The sequence below is a fragment of the Ichthyophthirius multifiliis genome (genome assembly GCF_000220395.1).
Source record: "Ichthyophthirius multifiliis unplaced genomic scaffold scaff_1120509250431, whole genome shotgun sequence".
In the NCBI taxonomy this organism is placed as follows: domain Eukaryota; phylum Ciliophora; class Oligohymenophorea; order Hymenostomatida; genus Ichthyophthirius; species Ichthyophthirius multifiliis.
The window spans coordinates 11,641-31,714 of NW_004086743.1; the positions used below are offsets into that span (position 1 = coordinate 11,641).

The window sequence follows — 20,074 nt, forward strand, 5'->3', positions numbered from 1 at the left end:
ATCTTTTAGAGATACAGGTTTCTATGCTCAAATAAACGAAAATATGGAAGAATAAATGTTTTATGGAAAAGGAGCAGGCTGTGAACATATCTTGGGTAAATGTGATTCTACTAAAAGAGAATTTTGTAATCCTAAAACTGACTAGGGATTATGTGATTATTACCACCACGGATATTCTATTTGTAAAGTTCGCACATTTAATGATTCTGATTGCAATACCTTAATTACCTACCCAAATACAAAATGTTGGGATGTTAATAGTAACTAGAACACACAAAGAGCTTAACAATCATAAGGAGTTAAATATGGGATTGATTCAAGATGTTTCAACGGGAATATATCGGCTTAACACTTACCATAAATGACAATAACTATAGGTAATTGCTATAGATATGAATGCGATGCTACGAAAAAATAAGTGAATATTTGGGTAGGATAAATTAAGCGAACTTGTAAATAAAATTTAGAGAAATTGTCATTTTAAGGATATTCTGGGTAACTATAATGTCCAGCAAATATATCTGATTTTTGTGGGTTTAAAAAAATATGTCCGGGTATATGTAGTGCATATGGATATTGCTTAAATAATAAGTGTTATTGTGCTAGAGGATTCAGTGGAATAGATTGCTCTGTTAAAGGAGCCTCTTGAAACATATTAATATTTATCTATTATTTAAGATAATTAAAATTAATACTTAATAATTTTTATAAAATATAAATATTTATTTAATTTAAATACATAATTTGATATTATTGTATATTAATTAACAATTTTTATTAGAATTTTAAAAAGATATTTAATTTTATTTTATAAAATAATTTACAAATATTTATATAAATAAAAAAATAGATGTAAATTAAATAAATTATTTATAAATATTTAAAATAAATAATAAATATATATAAAAAAATAATTATTAAATAAAAAAAAATTAATTTAAATATTTTAACATATATATTATATGATAATATTCATATATATATTTATTGATATTATGTAAAAATTTATATTTATATATTTAAAGATAAAAATATAATTTAATACATTGTAATATAGATATTATTAATAATATTAAATTATATTAACTCAAAAAAATTTAAAAAAAATTTTATATGTTAATACTTCAATTTAAAAAATTTTATATTAATAAAATTTAAGAATTTTTTTTTATTTTAAAATATTTTTATAGTTTATTTTATATATAAATAAAAAAAATATAATATTAAATAATAAAATTATAAATTAAAATAATTATTGAATAATTTTATATATATTTTATATTATTTATTAATATATATTTATATATTTATATATTTATATATTTTTATATTTATATATTTATATATTTTTATTTTATTTTAATATTTTATATTTAATCTAATTTATATTTAAATCTTTTTTGAATATATTTTTTAATAATAAAATACATATTATTTTATTACTTTTTTATTTTACATTAATAATAAAATTAAAGCACCTATATAAATTTAATATTATTTCAATAATTTTATTATTTTTATTATTTTTTTAAAAAAAAAATATATATAATTTTATATCTTTTTTATCATAATTTTTATTTTTTAGAGCAATCTTCTCCACTGAATCCTTTAATACAATAACATTTATTTTTTTAACAAAATCCTTTTCCACTACAGAAATTTGGACATATTTTTTTAAACCCACAAAATTCTTATATATTTTCCGGACATTCTATATATCCTTAATAATTTTAAACTGTCATTTTTTCTTTATTATTTCTACAAACTATTTTTTCTTTTTATATATGTATAGTGACTTATTATCCATTTGCATTGCATTCATATTTAAAGCAATAACCCACCATTCTTTCATTTTTTTTTTATATTTTTTTAGAAAGCAAGTTTGAGTTAAAACATCTCGAATCAGTCCCAATGTAAATTCCATTTCTTTCAATAAATTAATTTTAGTTCAAATCACTATTAACATCCCAGCATTTATATTCTGGTTTGGTATATAAATTATTGCAACCAGGATCATTAAATTAACTAGTTGTACATGTAGCAAGACCATTGTGGTAAAAATCGCATAATTTCTCGTCAGTTTTAGGATCACAGAATTCTCTTGTTGAAGTTCTACATTAACTAAGAACGTGTTCACAGCCTTTTCCTTTTCCATAGAACATTTATTCTTCCATAGATTCGTCTATTTAAGCATAAAAACCTGTATCTCTTAAAAGATTAGTTGTAAAACCACTAAAATAAGCTTAAGTCATTGATACAGATGCATTCATGTATTCGTTTTGGATAATTGTGTTTTCCCAATGAGAATTTTTAGAACTTTAATTTCCTAAATTTTAAAGAGGCATACCAGGTAAGGTAGGACAATTGAAATATTTACGAGCAAATTCCAAAACATGAGGAGTTATAAGCAACAAAGTATCGATTCCCCTTATTTTTTATGTAATAGTAGGTTTACTATATGGAGTTCCTTTAGAATTTATCCATTTAGGCATATCATCATCGCTAAAACCTAATATATGAGTAATTTCATGGATAATTATTTCAATTAAATTTTTGTATTCAATATAATCAGTCAATTCTATATTTACTATTTCAGCAAAATTGAAGTTAATCAAACCATGAGAAGGTCCTTGACCATCCAAAAATTAACACCAAGTTGCAGAGGCATAATACTACGAATCAAGATCCATTTCATATTATATATATAAATGTAAATCAGAATTCTTTCCATTAGTTTTGTCTATTTAAGGAACTACAACATTTCCACATTTGGAAGATTTATATCTCATATTTACTTCAGATTTTGGAATTATTTTTATTAAACGAGAAAAATAATCAATTGCCAATTATAGGGCATTCTCGCATAAGCCAATTAATTATTTATTACTATCATGAGAAGGTAATCTTGAAAAATAAGACATGTCATAGGTTATTACCATATTACGGGGAGTTTTATTTTATAAATTACGGATATCTAAAGATTCCATATCAGGTGGTATCGATTTGTATTTGTATTTTTATTTCATTTAATCGTGAACACATTTATGTTTAAGAAGTCTAAAACTGATAATACAGGATATTAGATATAGAATTATAAGGAATTATTTCATTTTTTTGTATTATATTAATTTTAAATATTATTTAAAAATTATTAATTTAATTAATTGATTTATATTATATTAGAATAATTTTGTTGGCATAAAAATAATATTATTTTAGATTAAATAGAAAATTAATTATTTACAATATTTTTAAAATTATATAAAGTAAATTAAATTTTTATCACATATTTTTTTTTATTTAAATAAAATAAAAAAAATGTATTATAATTAAATGTAAAATATAAAATAAATATATGTTTTTTATTCAAATAATTAATAATAATTAAAATTATATATAAATATAAAAAACAATATGGTTTTTATTTGATTAAAGAATTTTAGAATAATTAAGTTATAATATATTTTCTTCTATAAATAAAAATAGACATAATGTTTATAATTATAATAAATTAAATTATAAATAATATTAATATAATAAAAAAAATATAGAAATAAAAATATTAAATATAAATATAATTTAAATACATAAAGTAAAAAAATAAATATATAATAAATTAAAATTTATAAAATAAAATAAATAAAAATTATAGTAATATTTAAATTTTATTATAAATATTTATATATTTAATTTTTTTTGCAATATACAAAATTCTATTTAATATTATTAAAAATAGAATTCCTTATATAAATTATAATTACAAAATATTGTATAAAATTTTTATAACATATATTATTTTATTAAAAATAATATATATTAAACAAAAATTATATATATATATATATATATATATATATATTACATTATATTTAATTTTAATTAATATTATTAACTTTTTTATTATTTATTATTTTAAATAAATATTTTAATTTTAATTTTAATTTCTATTAAATATATTTTACCAAAAATAATATACATAATCTATGATAATAAATTACTATTAATAAAATAATAATGAATGTATTAAAAATAATTATTTCAATATTCAATTATTTTTATTATTAATTAAAATCTTAATAGTAATATACTTGTAAAATTATATTAAAACATTATTTTTATAAAATATAAATTAAAAAATTAACAAAAAATGTAAAAACTTTTAATATATATAGTATTAATAAATTTTGTTTCGCTCTAAAAGTCCTTAAACTATAATGTGGTCATCATAAAATGAAAGAAACATATTCCTAATCCTATGAAGAATCTTCAGATATTCTTAATTTATAAACGAAAAAACCTAGTAATATTGTAATTACCTATAATATGAATTTTTCAAAACTTTAGCTGATTCTGTTATTAAACATTAGGACTCATATATTAGGTTTTAGCAATGATAATATACCAATATGGGTTAATTCTGATGGATAGCCTCATAATCTCGCTATTTTGAAAAATAAGTAAGTGACGTTAAAATTTAGTTTGCCTAATGTTTTTTGAAATTTCGCTAAAAAATATTACGAATATGAAAATTAGTTGCTATGCCTATTGAAAATAATAGAGGGAAAAAATCTGCAGGACCTCATTGGGAATTAACTGCTATTGCAGACGAACGCATGAATGCAAGTATATCACTTACTTAGGTCTATTTTAGTGGTTTTATAACCAATATTTTAAGAGATACAGGTTTCCATGCTGAAATAAACGAATCTATGGAAGAGTAAATGTTCTATGGAAAAGGAAAAGGCTGTAATTTCATCGTTGGTAAATGTGATTAAAAAATAGAGAATTTTGTAGCCCACCATGGATCTTCTAATTATAATTTTGGTTAATTTAAAGATTCTGATTATAATACTTCTGTAATACTTCTGTAATACTTCTAAAATTGATACTAATGGAAAATGTTGGAATACTAGTGGCCAATTAAATACATAAGAAAATTAGACTAAATATCGAATTAAACTTGGGATTAAATCAAAATGCTTTAATGTGACTTTATTAAATAAAAAACATTAACCATCTGATAAATTGTAGGGTAAATGTTATTAATATAAATTAATGTGATACTAATGAAAATTGGTTATTGAAGTAGGAAATTAAAAAGTCGTTTGTACTTAAAACTTAGTCTATTTCATGTACATATTTAATGTCCGTAAAATATATAAGAGTTTTGTGGGTTTAAAAAGTTTTTTCCAAATTAATTTAGTGCAAATGGATTTTGCTTAAAATAATAGTGTTATTGCGCCAAAGAATTCTAAGGAAATAACGATTAGTTAAAAAAATTATGAAAAAAAAAAATATTGTTTATATTTCTTTTTATAATTATTTTATTTTAATAGAAGAAACTAAAAAAAAATATTATATATTATTTGTATTTTAGATTTATAAAAACAATATATTTTCTTTTTAATATTTTATATATTAATAAAATATATTATAAAATTATATATAAAATTATATATAAAAAAATATTTATAGAAAAAAATACGAAAAATAAAAATACCATTAAAATAATAACTCAAATAAAAGTAATAAAAAATAGTTTCATATTTTAAAAAGAATTTTTTAATTATATAAAAAAAATATTAAAATTATATTATAATATAATTATATTATAAAAATTTATGTTAATAAAAGAAATTAAAATAATTTATATACTTTAAAAAATCATTTTTTATTTAATAATCTCCCTAAAAAATCTTTAAAAAAAATTCACTTCTTAAATTTCACACAAAACAAGAATCATATACATTCAATAAAAATTATAAAATAAAGATATTTTTATATAAAAAACAAATATATAGAATAAAATTAATATTTATAAACAACTAGTTTTAATTTCGAATTAATGTATTAAAAATCAAATAAAATATCGAATATTGATTACAAAAACATGTAGTATAAAAGACAATAATTACTATAAAAACCCATAAAAAAAAAAAACATTTTCATTAATAAATAAATACTAACATAAATTTCTTTAATATATAAAATATCTTAATAAATCCTAATAAATCAAATTATAGTCTAAAAAAATAAAATTATATTTGGTAAAATAAAAAATGGATTTTTTTTTTTTTTCAAATAATAAAAGTCACTATTTTTCATACTAATATTTTTTTTTTAAAAAAAAATATAATATTTTAATCAAAAAACAAATGATTAAGTTTTTTTCATTAAAAATGTAAAGGAAAATCTTGAAAAAATTTAAGTTTAAACAACATTATTTTTATTTTGTTAATTTTTCAAAATCATAATCCTTAATGGAACTTATTTTTCCAAAAAAACATATTAATATTTTTTACTAATTTGACGGAATTTATTGGATTTAGAAAAAAAGAAGAAATTAAAAGTATTTATTTTATCAATTAATAGACTATTTTTTAATGATTTTCATATAAAAATATAAAATAAGTATATTTTTCAATTATTTAGATATAAATGGGAGAAAAAATTTATTAATAACGAAAAAAGTCTGTTATAAAAAAAATACTTTTTTATGAAAAAATAACATTCTATGAGTAAATTTAAATTTTAAAGTAATTAATTTACTTGTTTAATTATAAGGATGTAAAATAATTTAATTGTAAGGTTTTTTTAAATATTTATGAGTTTTTTTAAGAAGAAAAAATTTAATAAAAATATGAGAACAAGAAATATAAATTATATTAAAAATTAATATATGTAAAAGAAAAAAAAAAAAATTTAAATAAAAAATATTAAAAAGAATATTTCAAAAAATAAAAAGTATATAGTATAAATTGTAGATTTAAACATATATATTAATTATAAAAATAAAAAATTTAATAAATATAAAATATTAAAACTATATATATATAAATATATATATTAATTTTAATATATTATATAAAAAATATTATTTATATAATTTAAATAATATGATATTTTATATTAATATAATTCCTATTTATTATATTTTGATTTTTCATTTTAATTTGTGTATTAAATTACATTGTTAATAAATATTATATAAATATAATAGATTATTATTTAACATTTTAATGGTTCGTAAATAGATTATACATTAAGATTAATTATATATTAAAAAATATATAATATAATTTATATATAAAAAAATTTAAATATATTATTAACTTTTATTTCTTAAACGTTTTTTTTAATATTAAAATATAATATTATCTATTATTTTTGAAATTTATATTATATAATTGATAAATTAATATTATTTTTATATTTATAATACTTCTGAAATTTTTTTAATATTGGTAAAGTTTTATTATTTAACTTTTATTATAAAAAAATGATATAAGCATTTCATCTAAATAATTTTTTTTTTTTTGTTATTTAATATTTAATAATGAAAATATTATTATAATATATTTCTTTATATTTTTATTTTTTTATTATATTATTTTTATTTAAATAAAAATATTTATTAGATTTTACAAATTAAAATTATATTTTGCCGTCTATAAAAAAAGTGTTTTAATATTTAATAATGTATATATAATACAATTTTTATTTTTTATATATTAATTTATTATATTTATGCAATTATTATTAATTAATTAATTTTTTTATTTAAAAAAAAATAAAATTATTTTTTAAATTTAAAACTATTATTATTATAAAATTAGTACAAATTATTATTAATTCAAATTATAAAAAGTATTATTTAGAATTGTCTAATTTAATATTTATCTTACTTTATATAAAGCTAAATATTTTTTAAAACTTTTAAAATTAATGCTTACAATTATAATTAAGAAATAATTAGTTTTTAGATTAAATTATTTAATAAATTTTAAAGAATTTCTAATATAAAGTTTATACTTTTATATCGATACATATTAAATGTTTCAAAATTTATAAAAGAATATTTTAATTTTATATATTTATATTATCTATTTAATAATTAATATATATATATACAAAATATTATAATTATTTAATTTTTTACAATACAAATATACATTACATATATGGTTTTATTATTTCTTTAATATTTATAATTTCTTTGTAAAATATATAATGAAAAATTCTTATATTACATTTTTTTTAAATCAAATATTTATGAATAATCATTTTTTGAAAATTTATTTATTAATATTTTTTTTTTCATATATATATATTTAATATTATCATATTTTAATTGATCTATTTATTTTTTATTTTACACAAATTTGCGTTAAATATTAAAACTAAATTTTTTTAAATTATAATAAAAATATATTTATCATTAAATATAAAAATCTTAAAAAATATTTATAATAAATAATACATATTAATAATAACAAATATTAAAATAATAAATGAAAATATTAATAATATATATATTTTAATTAACCTGTATTTTTGGTTTATATGTGCTCTAACACTAATGTGTCAATGATTAAATGGAAAAAATCTATCCATACAAAATAATTTCTTCTAATGATGATTATACAGATTTCCGTAATTTAGAACCTAAAATGTCCCGTAAGATGATTATAACTTACGATATGTCCTATTTCTCAAATTTACCTAAAAATCCTAAAAATAAATAGATAATCGATACTTGTGAGAAAGCTTTAAAAATAGCATTTGATTATTTTTCCAATCTAATAAAAATAGTTCCAAAATCTGAAAAACAAATGAGATTTAATTCCGATCTTGACAAATGTGGAGAAGTTACAATTCCTAAAATAGACAGAGATAAGGGAAAAGATTCTGATTTACATATATATGCATAATATCTAAATAATAAATAATTATCTTTTGTAGCCTTTGCTAGTAATTGTTAATTTGTGTATCGTGTAGGACCTTCTCATGGTTAAATTACTTTTAATTTGGGTTAATTAGAAGAAAAAGATTTAAGTTAAAAATATATATTTTAAGATATATTAGAAATAATTATCCATGAAATGACTCATGTTTTGGGTTTTACACAACACTCTATACCTTTATGGATATAATCAGATAAAAGTTCTTATGCTGAACCTACTTTCAGATAAACGTTAAGGGGAATCGATACTTTATTTCTCAAAACTCCTCACGTTTTATAGTTTGCTCGAAAATATTTTAATTGCCCTAGCTTAGCTGGTGTGCCTCTTGAAAATTTAGGAGGCCCAGGTTCTGTAAACTCACATTGGAAAAACACAGTAATCAATAGTGAATATATGAATTCATATTAATAACCTTTATAGTCATATTTTAGTGGTTTTACAGCCAATGCTTTAAGAGACACTGGCTTCTATGAGGAGATAAAAGAATCTATGGAAGAAGAAATGTTCTATGGGAAAGGAGCAGGCTGTCAACATGTCACTGGTTAATGTGATTCTAATAGAAATGAATTTTGTATTCCTTCAATTGAAAAAGATTTTTGTGATTTCTCCCATATCGGAGCTTCAAATTGTATTGCTGGTTAATTTAATGAGCCTAATTGTTATACATTTTAAATTTATTTATATAAAGAATGCTGGAATATTTAAAATATGAAACACTCAGAATAACCAGAATAAGTGTATGGAATTTAATATGGAGTAGATTCCAAATGTTTTAACTCTTCTTTAATAAAAGATGAATTTTATGTGGAAAATCCAAGAATTTAAGGTTTATGCTATAAATATAATTGTAGTTCTAACGGATAATAAGTGACTATTCATGTAGGAAAATAAAAAGTAGTTTGCAAAAAAAATTTTGAACATATGCGAGTTAAGGAATATGATGGACATATTGTATGTCCTAAAAATATAGAGTAGTTTTGCAAATTTAAAAAAATTTGTCCGAATTTCTGTAGTTCAAACGGATATTGTTTACAAAATAAGTGTGTTTGTAGTAAAGGATACTTTGGAAATGATTGCAGTTTAAAAAATCCTTTATGAGAAAGATTACTGTTTTTTTGTTATTATTTTTAGCATATTATAAGCATAATTTTTTAATATTTATATTTAATGTTTTTTTGTTAAGAATTTAAGTTCTAATTTTTAATTTTATTTTTTTAAAAAATAAGAATATAATGAAAATAATATTAATTAAAATTTATATAATAATTTATTCATTTTTTAGATTTATTTTTTTATTATAATAATTAATTGAAAAAATTAATACTATTTTAAAAATAAATACATATATAAAGATATTTATATAATTTAAAAAATGTATAATTTTTTTGTTTATGGCCTGAATCTATAGTTCTATAAAAAACCTAAAAAAAAAGACAGAAAATATATAATATATAAATTATCAAAACTTTTACAGCTTATTTAAATTAATATTTATTTATATTTTTATTATAAACTTTAATAAAATTATAATGTTGATTATTTATTATTTTAATAAAATAATAAAAATTTAATTAATTTATTAGAAAAATTGTTTAATTTTTTGAAAAATTTAAGAAGATATTAATATAAAATATAAAGATATCAGTTTTTATATTTTTAATAATTAATAAATATATAAAAATAATAAATTATAAATAAAGAATATAATTTTTAAGAATTAATTCTAGATTAAAATTGATTGAAAAATCAGAAGACAAATGAAATAAATTTTGAATAAATTTAAAAAATAAAAAATTAAAAAAATTATATAATATAATATAAAAAAATAAAAAAAAATTGAATGTAAATCTATAAAATTATAAATATATAAAAAAATAAAAGAATATATATAAATATATAAAAATATTTATAAAAATATTTATTAATATATAAAATATATATATATATATATATATTTTTTTTTTATTATTTTTTAAATTATTTATATATCTATATATCTTTTTTTTATTTTATTTTAATATAAATAAAAAATTTATTAATTTATAATAATTTTATAGATATATTTTTTTCTAATATATTATATTTATATGTTATTAAAACAATTAGCAATTGCAAAATTTTTTTTTTTTTTTTTATATAATCTTCATTATTTTAATTATTTTATAATTATTAAGTTATGTTTTTTTCATATTAATTTATCTATTAATTACATATTTTTTTTTAAATTATTTCTTTACATAAAAACTATTAAATATTTATAAAAAAAAAAATCTTATTTTTTTTAAAGAAAATATATAAGTATTTAAAAAACATTATTATTATTTATAAAATAAACATAGTATTTTAAATAAATAAATTTAATTATCTTAAATATTATATAAGCTCCAAAATTTTTATAGAAATCCATATATATATATAAATGTATTTTATCTATATATAATTAAAATCCTTTTACTTTTATTTTTAAATTATTATTAATTAGCATATAATATAAACTAATTTTAAATCTAAAAATATATGAACAAATATATATATAAAAGGATTTTTTCTTAAATATTTATTTTTTCATTATATAATATATTAATTACATATAACTAACTTTTACATATTTAACGAAATTATTAATTTTGAAATTATTATTTTTTATAAGTTTTTAATACATTAAATTATAAATAATTTTTTATTGAAAGTAATAATTTAATATTAATTTATGTAAAAAATAAGATATTTATATATCATAATATATAAAATAACTCAGACAGACATAATGGAGTGATATTTCAGTTTGAAGTTTTAAATAAAATAAAAAATACTTTAATATTTATAAAAAAAAAAAAAGTATTAGTAAATATTATAGGCATTTATATTCAATTATTTATATTTGAAATAACTATAAAATTGATTAATTAAATATATATTTTTTTAAATGGAATAAATAATTAAGATTATCATTTGTGTATATAAAAATTAAAAATTTTAGAAAGATATGCTAAGCTTTATTTAGAATATATTATAATATAGAAAAAAAAAAGAAAAAAAAAAATATATATATATATATATATTTATTTTTATATTTTTATATTTTTATATTTTTATATTTTTATGTTTTTATTTTTTTTTATTTTTATATTTTTATATTTTTATATATTTATATTTTTATATTTTTATTTTTTTATATTCAAAAATATTTATTTATAATTTATTAAAAAGTTATGATTTTATTTATTTAAGATATATACTTTTATACTTTATTAAAAAAAAAACACATTATTTATTATTAATAATATTTTATTGAATATATCTATATTAAACAATAAATTTTTAATAAATTATATATATCTATAATATATACATATTTTTTATACAATTTATCCTAAAATCAAATTATCAAATTTTTACTTTTTTTGCATAAAAAAATTAAAATAATCTATTTATATAAATAATATTTTCAATTCATTACATATTTACATTCTCTTGCAATATGACTAGGTCTACTACATTTATAGCAAAGTTCTAGTCCTTTATCTCTAAGCAGATATCTTTCTTCCGCTGTAGCATGATAATTTTTACTTATTTGCTTTCTAAACATACTAAATATCTAAAAATTAATATATAATTAAAAAAAGATTAAAAATTGACTTTTATCATTAAATCCTGATTCTCCTTATTATGTAGAACTAATTATTCTTCCATCTGCTCTAATTCCTATTTCTGTATTCATTTCATTTCCTTTTTATGAATATAACTCTTCCACTTCTTTTTAGATATTTCTTTTAGAAGATAATTATTTTTAAGGATTTTTTAATTCATATGTATCAAATCCTTATTTTTTCTCTAATTTTTTTATTTAAAAAAATAAAATAAAAATAAAAATAAAAATAAAAAAAATTATATTTATATATATATATAAATATAAATACTTTTCTATTTCTTATCTTTTTTTTCCATTATAATTTTTTAAGAAACTCTATCTACCTCAGTTTATTCATTATAAAACTTTAAGCATTGTTTTAAGAAGACTTTAATCTTTTTTATATATTAAATTAATTAAGGAGAATCTTTAATATTTAATTTATAGGTCTATATTTTTATACTATCGCATAATTTTCTAAAATTTTTTCGTTATAAAATTTTACGAATTCTATAATTAAATTACCTTTAAGAATTTCAGGATTTTTTACATTTAAACTTATTTCTAAATATGTAAAAACATATATATATAAAAAATATAGTTATATGTTTAGGTATATACATAAATTTAAAACAATATTTATATTAACTTGAGTAATAATCGCCTAATAATAAATATAGAAATATGTCTTAAAATATAATTATTATTAAGGTTGTTGTATTGATTACAATTATTCTCCTAAATCTTTTTCTTTTTTATTTCTTTCTTCTTTAGATTTTGTTAAATGCTATAGTTGATATTATTAAAATTATATTAAATTAGCATTAAAAACTAAATTATTTTAATTTAAAACCTTTTGTAAAATATATTTTTAAAAAATTATATTTATTATATTTTATTATATAGAAACTATATATTTTTAGTTTTGAATTAGAAAATATTACTAATAATTAAAATGTTATATATTATATATTTATTTATATTAAATCTTATATTAATTCAAATTTATATTCTTAAAAATAAGGATAATATAATGAATATTAAAAAAAAAAAAAAATTTAAATTAATAAAAATTTTTATGTTTTTAAATTTACATAGTTTTCAATTCATATTATTTATATTTTTTGAAAGTTTAATTAATTAAATCTTTTATATATAATAATAAATCAAATATATAAATTTAAAAATTTAAAAGGTAATATATTAAAAAAAAAAAAAACAAATTTTTAAATTAAATAAAAACAAAGAATTCTAATATTTATTATATTTAAATATATTATAATATATATATATAAATATATATATATGTATATATATATATACTGTAATTTTTATATATTTAAATACAAATTAATTTATTCATATTTATAATTTTTATATTTATAATATTTATATAATATAAATATAACCATTAATTTTTTTATATATTTTTAATGAATTTTTTTATATTTATAACTGTTTTTAATATATATAAAGCTTCAATCTTCTTTTTTAATTTTTTTTTTGTATATAAATTATTAAAGCCAGCTATAAATTAGCTTAAAAATTTTTTTAAATATTTATTAATATATATTTTCTTTTCATTAAACATAATGAACTTTATATTATTAAATTATATAATGTTATTAATATTTATAAATTTGAATTTATTATATATACATTTAGATAGTATTTTAAATATTTTTATTTTATCTTTTTAAATTTTTTTTTAATTTAAATTATATTTATTAAAGTATTAGAATTATATCTAAGTAGAATTGCCTTAAAATTATAATCTAGAGTATTAAATAATATCTTTTTTAATGTTTAAATTATTAACTTTTATTTTAATCCTTTATTTAAAGTTTATTTAAATTATATATGATTTTAATATTCTTAATAAATGATTTTTTTAAAATTTTCTTTTTTTTTATTATTAATTTTCATATTTTTTTTTAAAAAAAAATATATATATATAGATATATAATATATCTTTTAATAGATACAGGTTTTTATGCTCAAATAAACGAAAATATAAAAGAATTAATTTTTATGGAAAAGGAGTAAAATATGGGATTGATATGAAACGCATCAACGGGAATATATCGGCTTAACAATTAACAAAAATGAAAATAACTATACTTAATTGCTATTAATATTTGTGAATTCCTAATAAATTATTGATGAATATTTGGGTAGGATAAGTTAAATAAACTTGTAGGTAAAATATACAGATATTGAAATTTAAAAGATATATATACAGGATATCAATAATATCAAACAAATTGTCTGATTTTTTTGGGTTTAAATAATATGTCCGGGTATCTGTAATGCAAATGGAAATTGCTTAAATAATAAATTTTATTATGCAAAAGGATTCACTAAAACATATTGAAATATTAAATAGTATCTTGAAATTTTTTATTATTTTAGAAATAAGAAAAAGCATTTTAAATTTTTAAATTAATTAATATTTTTATATTCAAATATATTTACAAAGATATATTATTTTAGTTTTTATCAAAAAAATATATATAATAAAAATATTTAAAAATTAATAAATATATGTGATAACTTAAAAAATAATATTAAAAATTTTTCGAAAATAAATTATAATTATAAAAATATTTAATAATGTATTTCTTATAAAATTAATTAAATATAAAATATATATAATATTAGTATTAATAAAATTAACAAAATTTTTATTATATATTATTAAATTATATAAAAATATATTTTAATTTATAATAATATATATATATATATATATTTATATATAAATATTTATTTATATACTTATTATATTAAAAAAAGTTATTTTACATCTTACATATTCTTTTTATTAATTAATTTATTAACTGGATTTTTAACTCAATGAATTTATATATTTTATATTTTTTTACATTTTAATCTAATGCTGAAATATGTATTAAATTGTATAATTTTAAATAGTAAAATTTTATTTCAAAAAATTAATTGAAATGAAATTAACTATTATATAATTATATTTTTTTTTAGAACAATGGTTTATTTCTTATTTTTTTTAATTTTACTACTTCTATATAATTAAGTATTATGCTTAAAAAAAATTAATTTTAAATTTATTATTTAACCATTTTTTTTTTCATAATTTTAAATCTAATATATTAGTTTTTCAGATAATTTCTTTTATTTAAAAAATAATAAATTTTATATATTTAAATTAGATGCTTATATTTTTTAAAAAATGCATATGTAATAAATAAAATATATTAATATTTTTTATTTTCTAATAATAATAAATAAAAACATAAAAACTCTAATAATTTTTTTTCAAACAGGTATATTACTATAGCAATCTGGTCCATAGAATCCTTTAATACAAATACATTTATTGTTTATGCAAAATCCGTTTGCACTACAAAAATTGGGACAGAATCTTTTATATCCACAAAACTTGTGTATATTATCCGGACATACAATATATCCACTATATCCTTTAACTGACAACTGTTATAAATTTTTCTAGCAAAGGACTTTCTATCCTCCTACTAAAACAACCACTTATTATCCATTAGGAGTACATTAAAATTAATAGCAATAACCCTTAGGTATAGTTTCTGGTTAATATCCTAGCTTCAATATAGTCGATGGAAAGCATCTTGAACTAATCCCAAATTTAGTTCCAAGCAAAAGAGCATTATTTTATGTGTTCAAATTACTTTTAATATCCCAGCATTTTGAATTAGAATAAGTACTTAAAGTATTACAACCTCGATCCATATATTTTCCAGCTTCACAAGTAGAAGATCCATGATTGTAATAATCACATTATCCATCATCGATTCTAGGGCGACAATATTCTTTTCTGGTTGAATCACATGTACCAAATACATGATTACAACCTTATCCTAGTCCATAGAATGTTTATTCTTCCATAGAAGAGCTAACTTCATAAAAGAATCCTGTGTCTCTTAAAAGATTAGTTGTAAAAGCACTATAATAGGCCTATGTTGGTGATTAAGCTGCATTCATGTATTCATTTTGGATGACTGTGGTTTCCCAATGTGATCCTGCAGAACCTTAACCTCCATTATTTTCAAGAGGCATACCAGCTAAGTTAGGACAATTGAAATATTTTCGAGCATAGTTCAAAACGTGAGGAGTTTACACTACTAAAAAAGGAGTTCCTCTTGCAATTATTGTATTAGAAGGTTTAGCATAAGGACGTCCCTATTAATCTACCCATCTAGGTATATCATTATCGCTAAAACCTAATATATGAGTCATTTCATGGATAACTATTTCCATTAAATCTTCAAATTCAACAGGATCTTACATATTTTTGGTTCCTAATATTCCTAAATTGAAATTAACTTAACCATGAGTAGGCCCTATACCATCTAAAAATTAACACCAAGAGGCATAGGCTAAATATGTTTCAGCTGGTTCAATTTTAAATTATGTATATATATGTAAATCAGAATTAATTCCTTAGTCTCTGTCGCTTTAAGGAATAGGATATTCACCGCATTTTGGATTATATTATCTATATCTCATATTTTATTCAGATTTTGGGATTATTTTTATTAAATTATTAAAATATTAACGAGCCAACAACATAGCTTTCGAGCAGGCATTAACTAAAACTTAAGCCTAATTAGTAGCAGCTAATTTTTAGAAAAAATTCATATCGAAAGATATTAACATATTACGCGGCTATATCCCTCCTAAATTACGGATATCTACAGGTTCTAAAGGAGCGAGTGCTTCATATTTATAGATTTAATTAATCTTGTTATGTATACAATTGTGTTAGAGAACTTTTAGACAGAAAATATAGTTCGTTAATAATATAATTATTAAAAGTTTTTTCATTTTTTTTATTTTTAATGACTATTTCTTTATTAATAATTATTATATTATTTTATTTATTTTTATTTCTGGTTATTATAGAAATGACTGAATATTGAATTTTATTTATGAATATTATAATAATTAAATAGATTTATATTTTAATGCAATATTTAGGATAGTTTTTTAATTATAATTCAAATCATATAATTTTTAACAATATAAAGAAAAAAAATAAAATATATTAATTTATATTTTATGAATAAATTAATTAAATAGAATAATTATTATCAAAAATATCTAAAAAAATTATTTTATTTATATTTAATAAAAGTATTCTATTATTATCTGTCATGTTTATTTTAAGGAGACAATAATTATAATTAAATTAAATTTAGTTTAATTAAATATATACAATATATGACATTTTATTTTCTAAAGATAAATATGTTAATTTAATATAAATAAAAAGAAATAAGTAAATAAAAGTATATAAAATAGAATATTTTTAGTAAAATTTTATTTTATATAAATAAAAAAAGATTAATTTTTTTAAATTTTAATTACGTAAAAATTATTATTTATAGATTTTGATTATTTATTATCACAAGTTTTTAATTTGTTATAAAAAATTAAATTATTACTATATAAATACTAAAAAAGAAAAATGAAGATTTAATAAATAAATTAATTTATATATTCAGTATAAATAATTTAAAAAAAAAACATATATAAATTTTTTTTTATTTCTTTTATAAATTAAAAATATATTATTATATCAAAAATAAAATATAAAATAAATTTTATTTAAAAATGAATTTGATAAATACTAATAATAAAAACTAAAATATATAATATATTCATTTTTTATTTATATATGATCATAAATAAATAATATATTTATCGATTATCAATCATAAATAAAATGTAATTTGATTTTATTTATAATAATATTAATAATAATTTTGAAAATATAAATTTAATTTATATGAATATTTATAAAAATAGATTTATTAATATATTGAAATTATTATTACTTTTTTTATTTTAAATTATTTAAAACAATTAAATAATAATTTAATTTATTCATTTTTTAAAAATTCAAAACCTTTATTTTATATATAATTTATTAATATTTCAATTTTAAATTATTTGATATTTTTTTAAATAAAAAAATGTTATGAAAAATAATATTATATATATAAATATATTTTATTTTTTCTATATATATATATATTTATAATAATTTTAATTGTTTTTTATTTGAAATATTTATAATATATTTACTTAAAATAATAAAAAATTATTAATATTAGATTTATTTTTTAAAATAATATAATTAAAATAAGTAAAAAATCAAAAATTATGTTCAAATGTAAATTTTATATTCTGTTTATATTAAAACATAAATACAATTATATAAATATATTTTTATTTTTTTTAAATAATTTTATTTTTTTTATTTTAAAAAATTTATAAAAAAAATAGATAATTTTTCTTTATATATATAAAAAATAAAAAATATTAATCAAAGTAAATAAAATCATAAAAAAAAATAACTTAAAATTTATATTAAAAATATTTAATAAATAAATATAAGATATAATAAAAAATACATTAAATTTCTTTTAATTATAAAATTATATTACCAAACTTTTTCTTAACATATATATTACGATTTAATATTATAAATATTAAATTATGGTTCATTTTCCATAATATTTCCATTAATAATAGGATTTTTTTAAAGAATAAATACTTTAATATAAATAAAAATTATGTTAAAAGTAAAAAATTATTAAAAATAAAATAAAATATACGATAATTTGTCTTTTAAAAGAAAAAAAATCGCAAATAAATATGAAAATTATATTCAATATATATATAAATTAATAATTAAACATATTATAATTAACATTTATTAAGCATAAATTATAAAGAAAATAGGGACAATAAAACAAATATATAGTTGTTTTATTTATATATTAAAATAATTAGATTAGCGAGCAGTAAATATAATAATTAAAAAAAAATATAAAAATAATTCTATAATTTTTTAAAGATAAATATGATTAAATTTTGTTTTTAAAAAAAAATATATATAAATATATAATTTTAATAATTATATTTGATATTTATAATAATCATATATGCTTTTATACTTAGTTTTTTACGATAAAGACTTATATTATATTATTATAAGATCAAATAAGGAGGTTTAAAATAAATAATTAAAGTATATTTTTTTTTCTTTTTTACTAATTATATTAAATCGGATAAATATAATTAAATTAATATACCTATATACATATAATATAATTTTTTTTTTAAAAAAAAAAATTAAAAAAAAATAATAATATATATAAATAAAAATTATCTATTCTAATAATAGTATAAATATTGATTTCTAGAATAGTTTAAATATATTATTAATATATATAAAGTATTTATTTTATATTATATAAATTAAAAATACAATAACTTTTAAAAAAAGTAATAAGTATATTATTATATAAAAAAATACATAAATAAAAGAATTTAATGAATATTTATAAAAATATATAATTCTGTGAAAATTTTTAATTATAAAATAAACAAAATAAAATAATATTAATACAATAAAATAAAAATTAAAAAATATATAAAAAAATATTTAATAAATAAATATATTTATTTATTAAAAAAAAATATATATAAAAAAAAAATAATATTAATTAAAAATAAAACAAGATATATAATATATATTAACTTTATAATAAATAAAAATAAATTATATATTAAAGAAATATAATAAATAAATATATATACATATATATATATATATATTTATATATATATAAATATTTATATATTTTTATTTTATATATTTATAAAAATTTTATAT

General features: G+C 15.2%; 5 protein-coding genes across 5 annotated transcripts in view, besides 54 other annotated features; 3 read left to right on the forward strand and 2 right to left on the reverse strand. All coding sequences in view use genetic code 6, as the record gives it.

Annotated features, from left to right (window-relative positions):
* The window catches only part of IMG5_073940 (leishmanolysin family protein, putative), a gene marked incomplete at both ends in the record, with an annotated part of 1,364 nt that extends 715 nt beyond the window's left edge, over positions 1-649 (forward strand). Inside the window, one exon of the mRNA XM_004036628.1 lies at positions 1-649. This exon is cut by the window's left edge and continues 26 nt beyond it. Within this exon, the coding sequence (XP_004036676.1) occupies positions 1-649 (649 nt within the window).
* Positions 650-872: 223 nt separating this feature from the next.
* Positions 873-933: a microsatellite.
* Positions 875-935: a microsatellite.
* A 263-nt stretch (positions 936-1,198) lies between these two features.
* Positions 1,199-1,253: a microsatellite.
* Positions 1,254-1,268: 15 nt separating this feature from the next.
* Positions 1,269-1,376: a microsatellite.
* Positions 1,377-1,565: 189 nt separating this feature from the next.
* IMG5_073950 (leishmanolysin family protein, putative) lies at positions 1,566-3,124 on the reverse strand (the record flags this gene model as incomplete). The annotated part of the gene is made up of 1 exon (XM_004036629.1): positions 1,566-3,124. The coding sequence occupies exon 1, from the start codon at positions 3,108-3,110 to the stop codon at positions 1,566-1,568; it is 1,545 nt and encodes a 514-aa protein (XP_004036677.1). The 5' UTR covers positions 3,111-3,124.
* A 374-nt stretch (positions 3,125-3,498) lies between these two features.
* Positions 3,499-3,541: a microsatellite.
* Positions 3,503-3,623: a microsatellite.
* Positions 3,531-3,636: a microsatellite.
* Positions 3,564-3,644: a microsatellite.
* Positions 3,588-3,651: a microsatellite.
* Positions 3,601-3,648: a microsatellite.
* A 147-nt stretch (positions 3,652-3,798) lies between the features above and the next one.
* Positions 3,799-3,835: a microsatellite.
* Positions 3,829-3,859: a microsatellite.
* Positions 3,860-4,538: 679 nt separating this feature from the next.
* On the forward strand, positions 4,539-5,285 carry IMG5_073960 (leishmanolysin family protein, putative; the record flags this gene model as incomplete). Its single annotated transcript, XM_004036630.1, has 3 exons — positions 4,539-4,623; positions 4,684-4,856; positions 5,232-5,285. The coding sequence occupies 3 exons, from the start codon at positions 4,539-4,541 to the stop codon at positions 5,283-5,285; spliced, it is 312 nt and encodes a 103-aa protein (XP_004036678.1).
* Positions 4,847-4,878: a microsatellite.
* Positions 5,286-5,412: 127 nt separating the features above from the next.
* Positions 5,413-5,481: a microsatellite.
* Positions 5,422-5,463: a microsatellite.
* Positions 5,422-5,469: a microsatellite.
* Positions 5,482-6,856: 1,375 nt separating the features above from the next.
* Positions 6,857-6,918: a microsatellite.
* Positions 6,919-7,049: 131 nt separating this feature from the next.
* Positions 7,050-7,109: a microsatellite.
* Positions 7,053-7,105: a microsatellite.
* Positions 7,067-7,105: a microsatellite.
* A 50-nt stretch (positions 7,110-7,159) lies between the features above and the next one.
* Positions 7,160-7,233: a microsatellite.
* Positions 7,234-7,345: 112 nt separating this feature from the next.
* Positions 7,346-7,395: a microsatellite.
* An 852-nt stretch (positions 7,396-8,247) lies between these two features.
* Positions 8,248-8,293: a microsatellite.
* Positions 8,294-8,375: 82 nt separating this feature from the next.
* On the forward strand, positions 8,376-9,939 carry IMG5_073970 (leishmanolysin family protein, putative; the record flags this gene model as incomplete). The annotated part of the gene is made up of 4 exons (XM_004036631.1): positions 8,376-8,457; positions 8,593-9,119; positions 9,165-9,402; positions 9,433-9,939. 4 exons carry the CDS (start codon positions 8,376-8,378, stop codon positions 9,840-9,842), a joined length of 1,257 nt encoding a protein of 418 aa, XP_004036679.1. The 3' UTR covers positions 9,843-9,939.
* A 376-nt stretch (positions 9,940-10,315) lies between these two features.
* Positions 10,316-10,354: a microsatellite.
* A 234-nt stretch (positions 10,355-10,588) lies between these two features.
* Positions 10,589-10,694: a microsatellite.
* Positions 10,594-10,696: a microsatellite.
* Positions 10,602-10,699: a microsatellite.
* Positions 10,606-10,662: a microsatellite.
* Positions 10,627-10,699: a microsatellite.
* Positions 10,662-10,753: a microsatellite.
* A 605-nt stretch (positions 10,754-11,358) lies between these two features.
* Positions 11,359-11,387: a microsatellite.
* A 420-nt stretch (positions 11,388-11,807) lies between these two features.
* Positions 11,808-11,923: a microsatellite.
* A 672-nt stretch (positions 11,924-12,595) lies between these two features.
* Positions 12,596-12,629: a microsatellite.
* A 707-nt stretch (positions 12,630-13,336) lies between these two features.
* Positions 13,337-13,387: a microsatellite.
* A 250-nt stretch (positions 13,388-13,637) lies between these two features.
* Positions 13,638-13,681: a microsatellite.
* Positions 13,647-13,697: a microsatellite.
* Positions 13,698-13,726: 29 nt separating this feature from the next.
* Positions 13,727-13,770: a microsatellite.
* Positions 13,771-13,789: 19 nt separating this feature from the next.
* Positions 13,790-13,847: a microsatellite.
* A 199-nt stretch (positions 13,848-14,046) lies between these two features.
* Positions 14,047-14,086: a microsatellite.
* A 978-nt stretch (positions 14,087-15,064) lies between these two features.
* Positions 15,065-15,113: a microsatellite.
* Positions 15,078-15,152: a microsatellite.
* Positions 15,108-15,152: a microsatellite.
* Positions 15,153-15,669: 517 nt separating this feature from the next.
* On the reverse strand, positions 15,670-16,896 carry IMG5_073980 (leishmanolysin family protein, putative; the record flags this gene model as incomplete). The annotated part of the gene is made up of 1 exon (XM_004036632.1): positions 15,670-16,896. One exon carries the CDS (start codon positions 16,894-16,896, stop codon positions 15,670-15,672), a length of 1,227 nt encoding a protein of 408 aa, XP_004036680.1.
* Positions 16,897-17,944: 1,048 nt separating this feature from the next.
* Positions 17,945-18,010: a microsatellite.
* A 599-nt stretch (positions 18,011-18,609) lies between these two features.
* Positions 18,610-18,663: a microsatellite.
* Positions 18,617-18,665: a microsatellite.
* A 292-nt stretch (positions 18,666-18,957) lies between these two features.
* Positions 18,958-19,000: a microsatellite.
* Positions 19,001-19,840: 840 nt separating this feature from the next.
* Positions 19,841-19,902: a microsatellite.
* Positions 19,870-19,901: a microsatellite.
* Positions 19,870-19,928: a microsatellite.
* A 45-nt stretch (positions 19,929-19,973) lies between these two features.
* Positions 19,974-20,042: a microsatellite.
* Positions 19,976-20,042: a microsatellite.
* Positions 19,994-20,061: a microsatellite.
* Positions 20,002-20,062: a microsatellite.
* Positions 20,024-20,074: part of a microsatellite that runs on past the window's edge.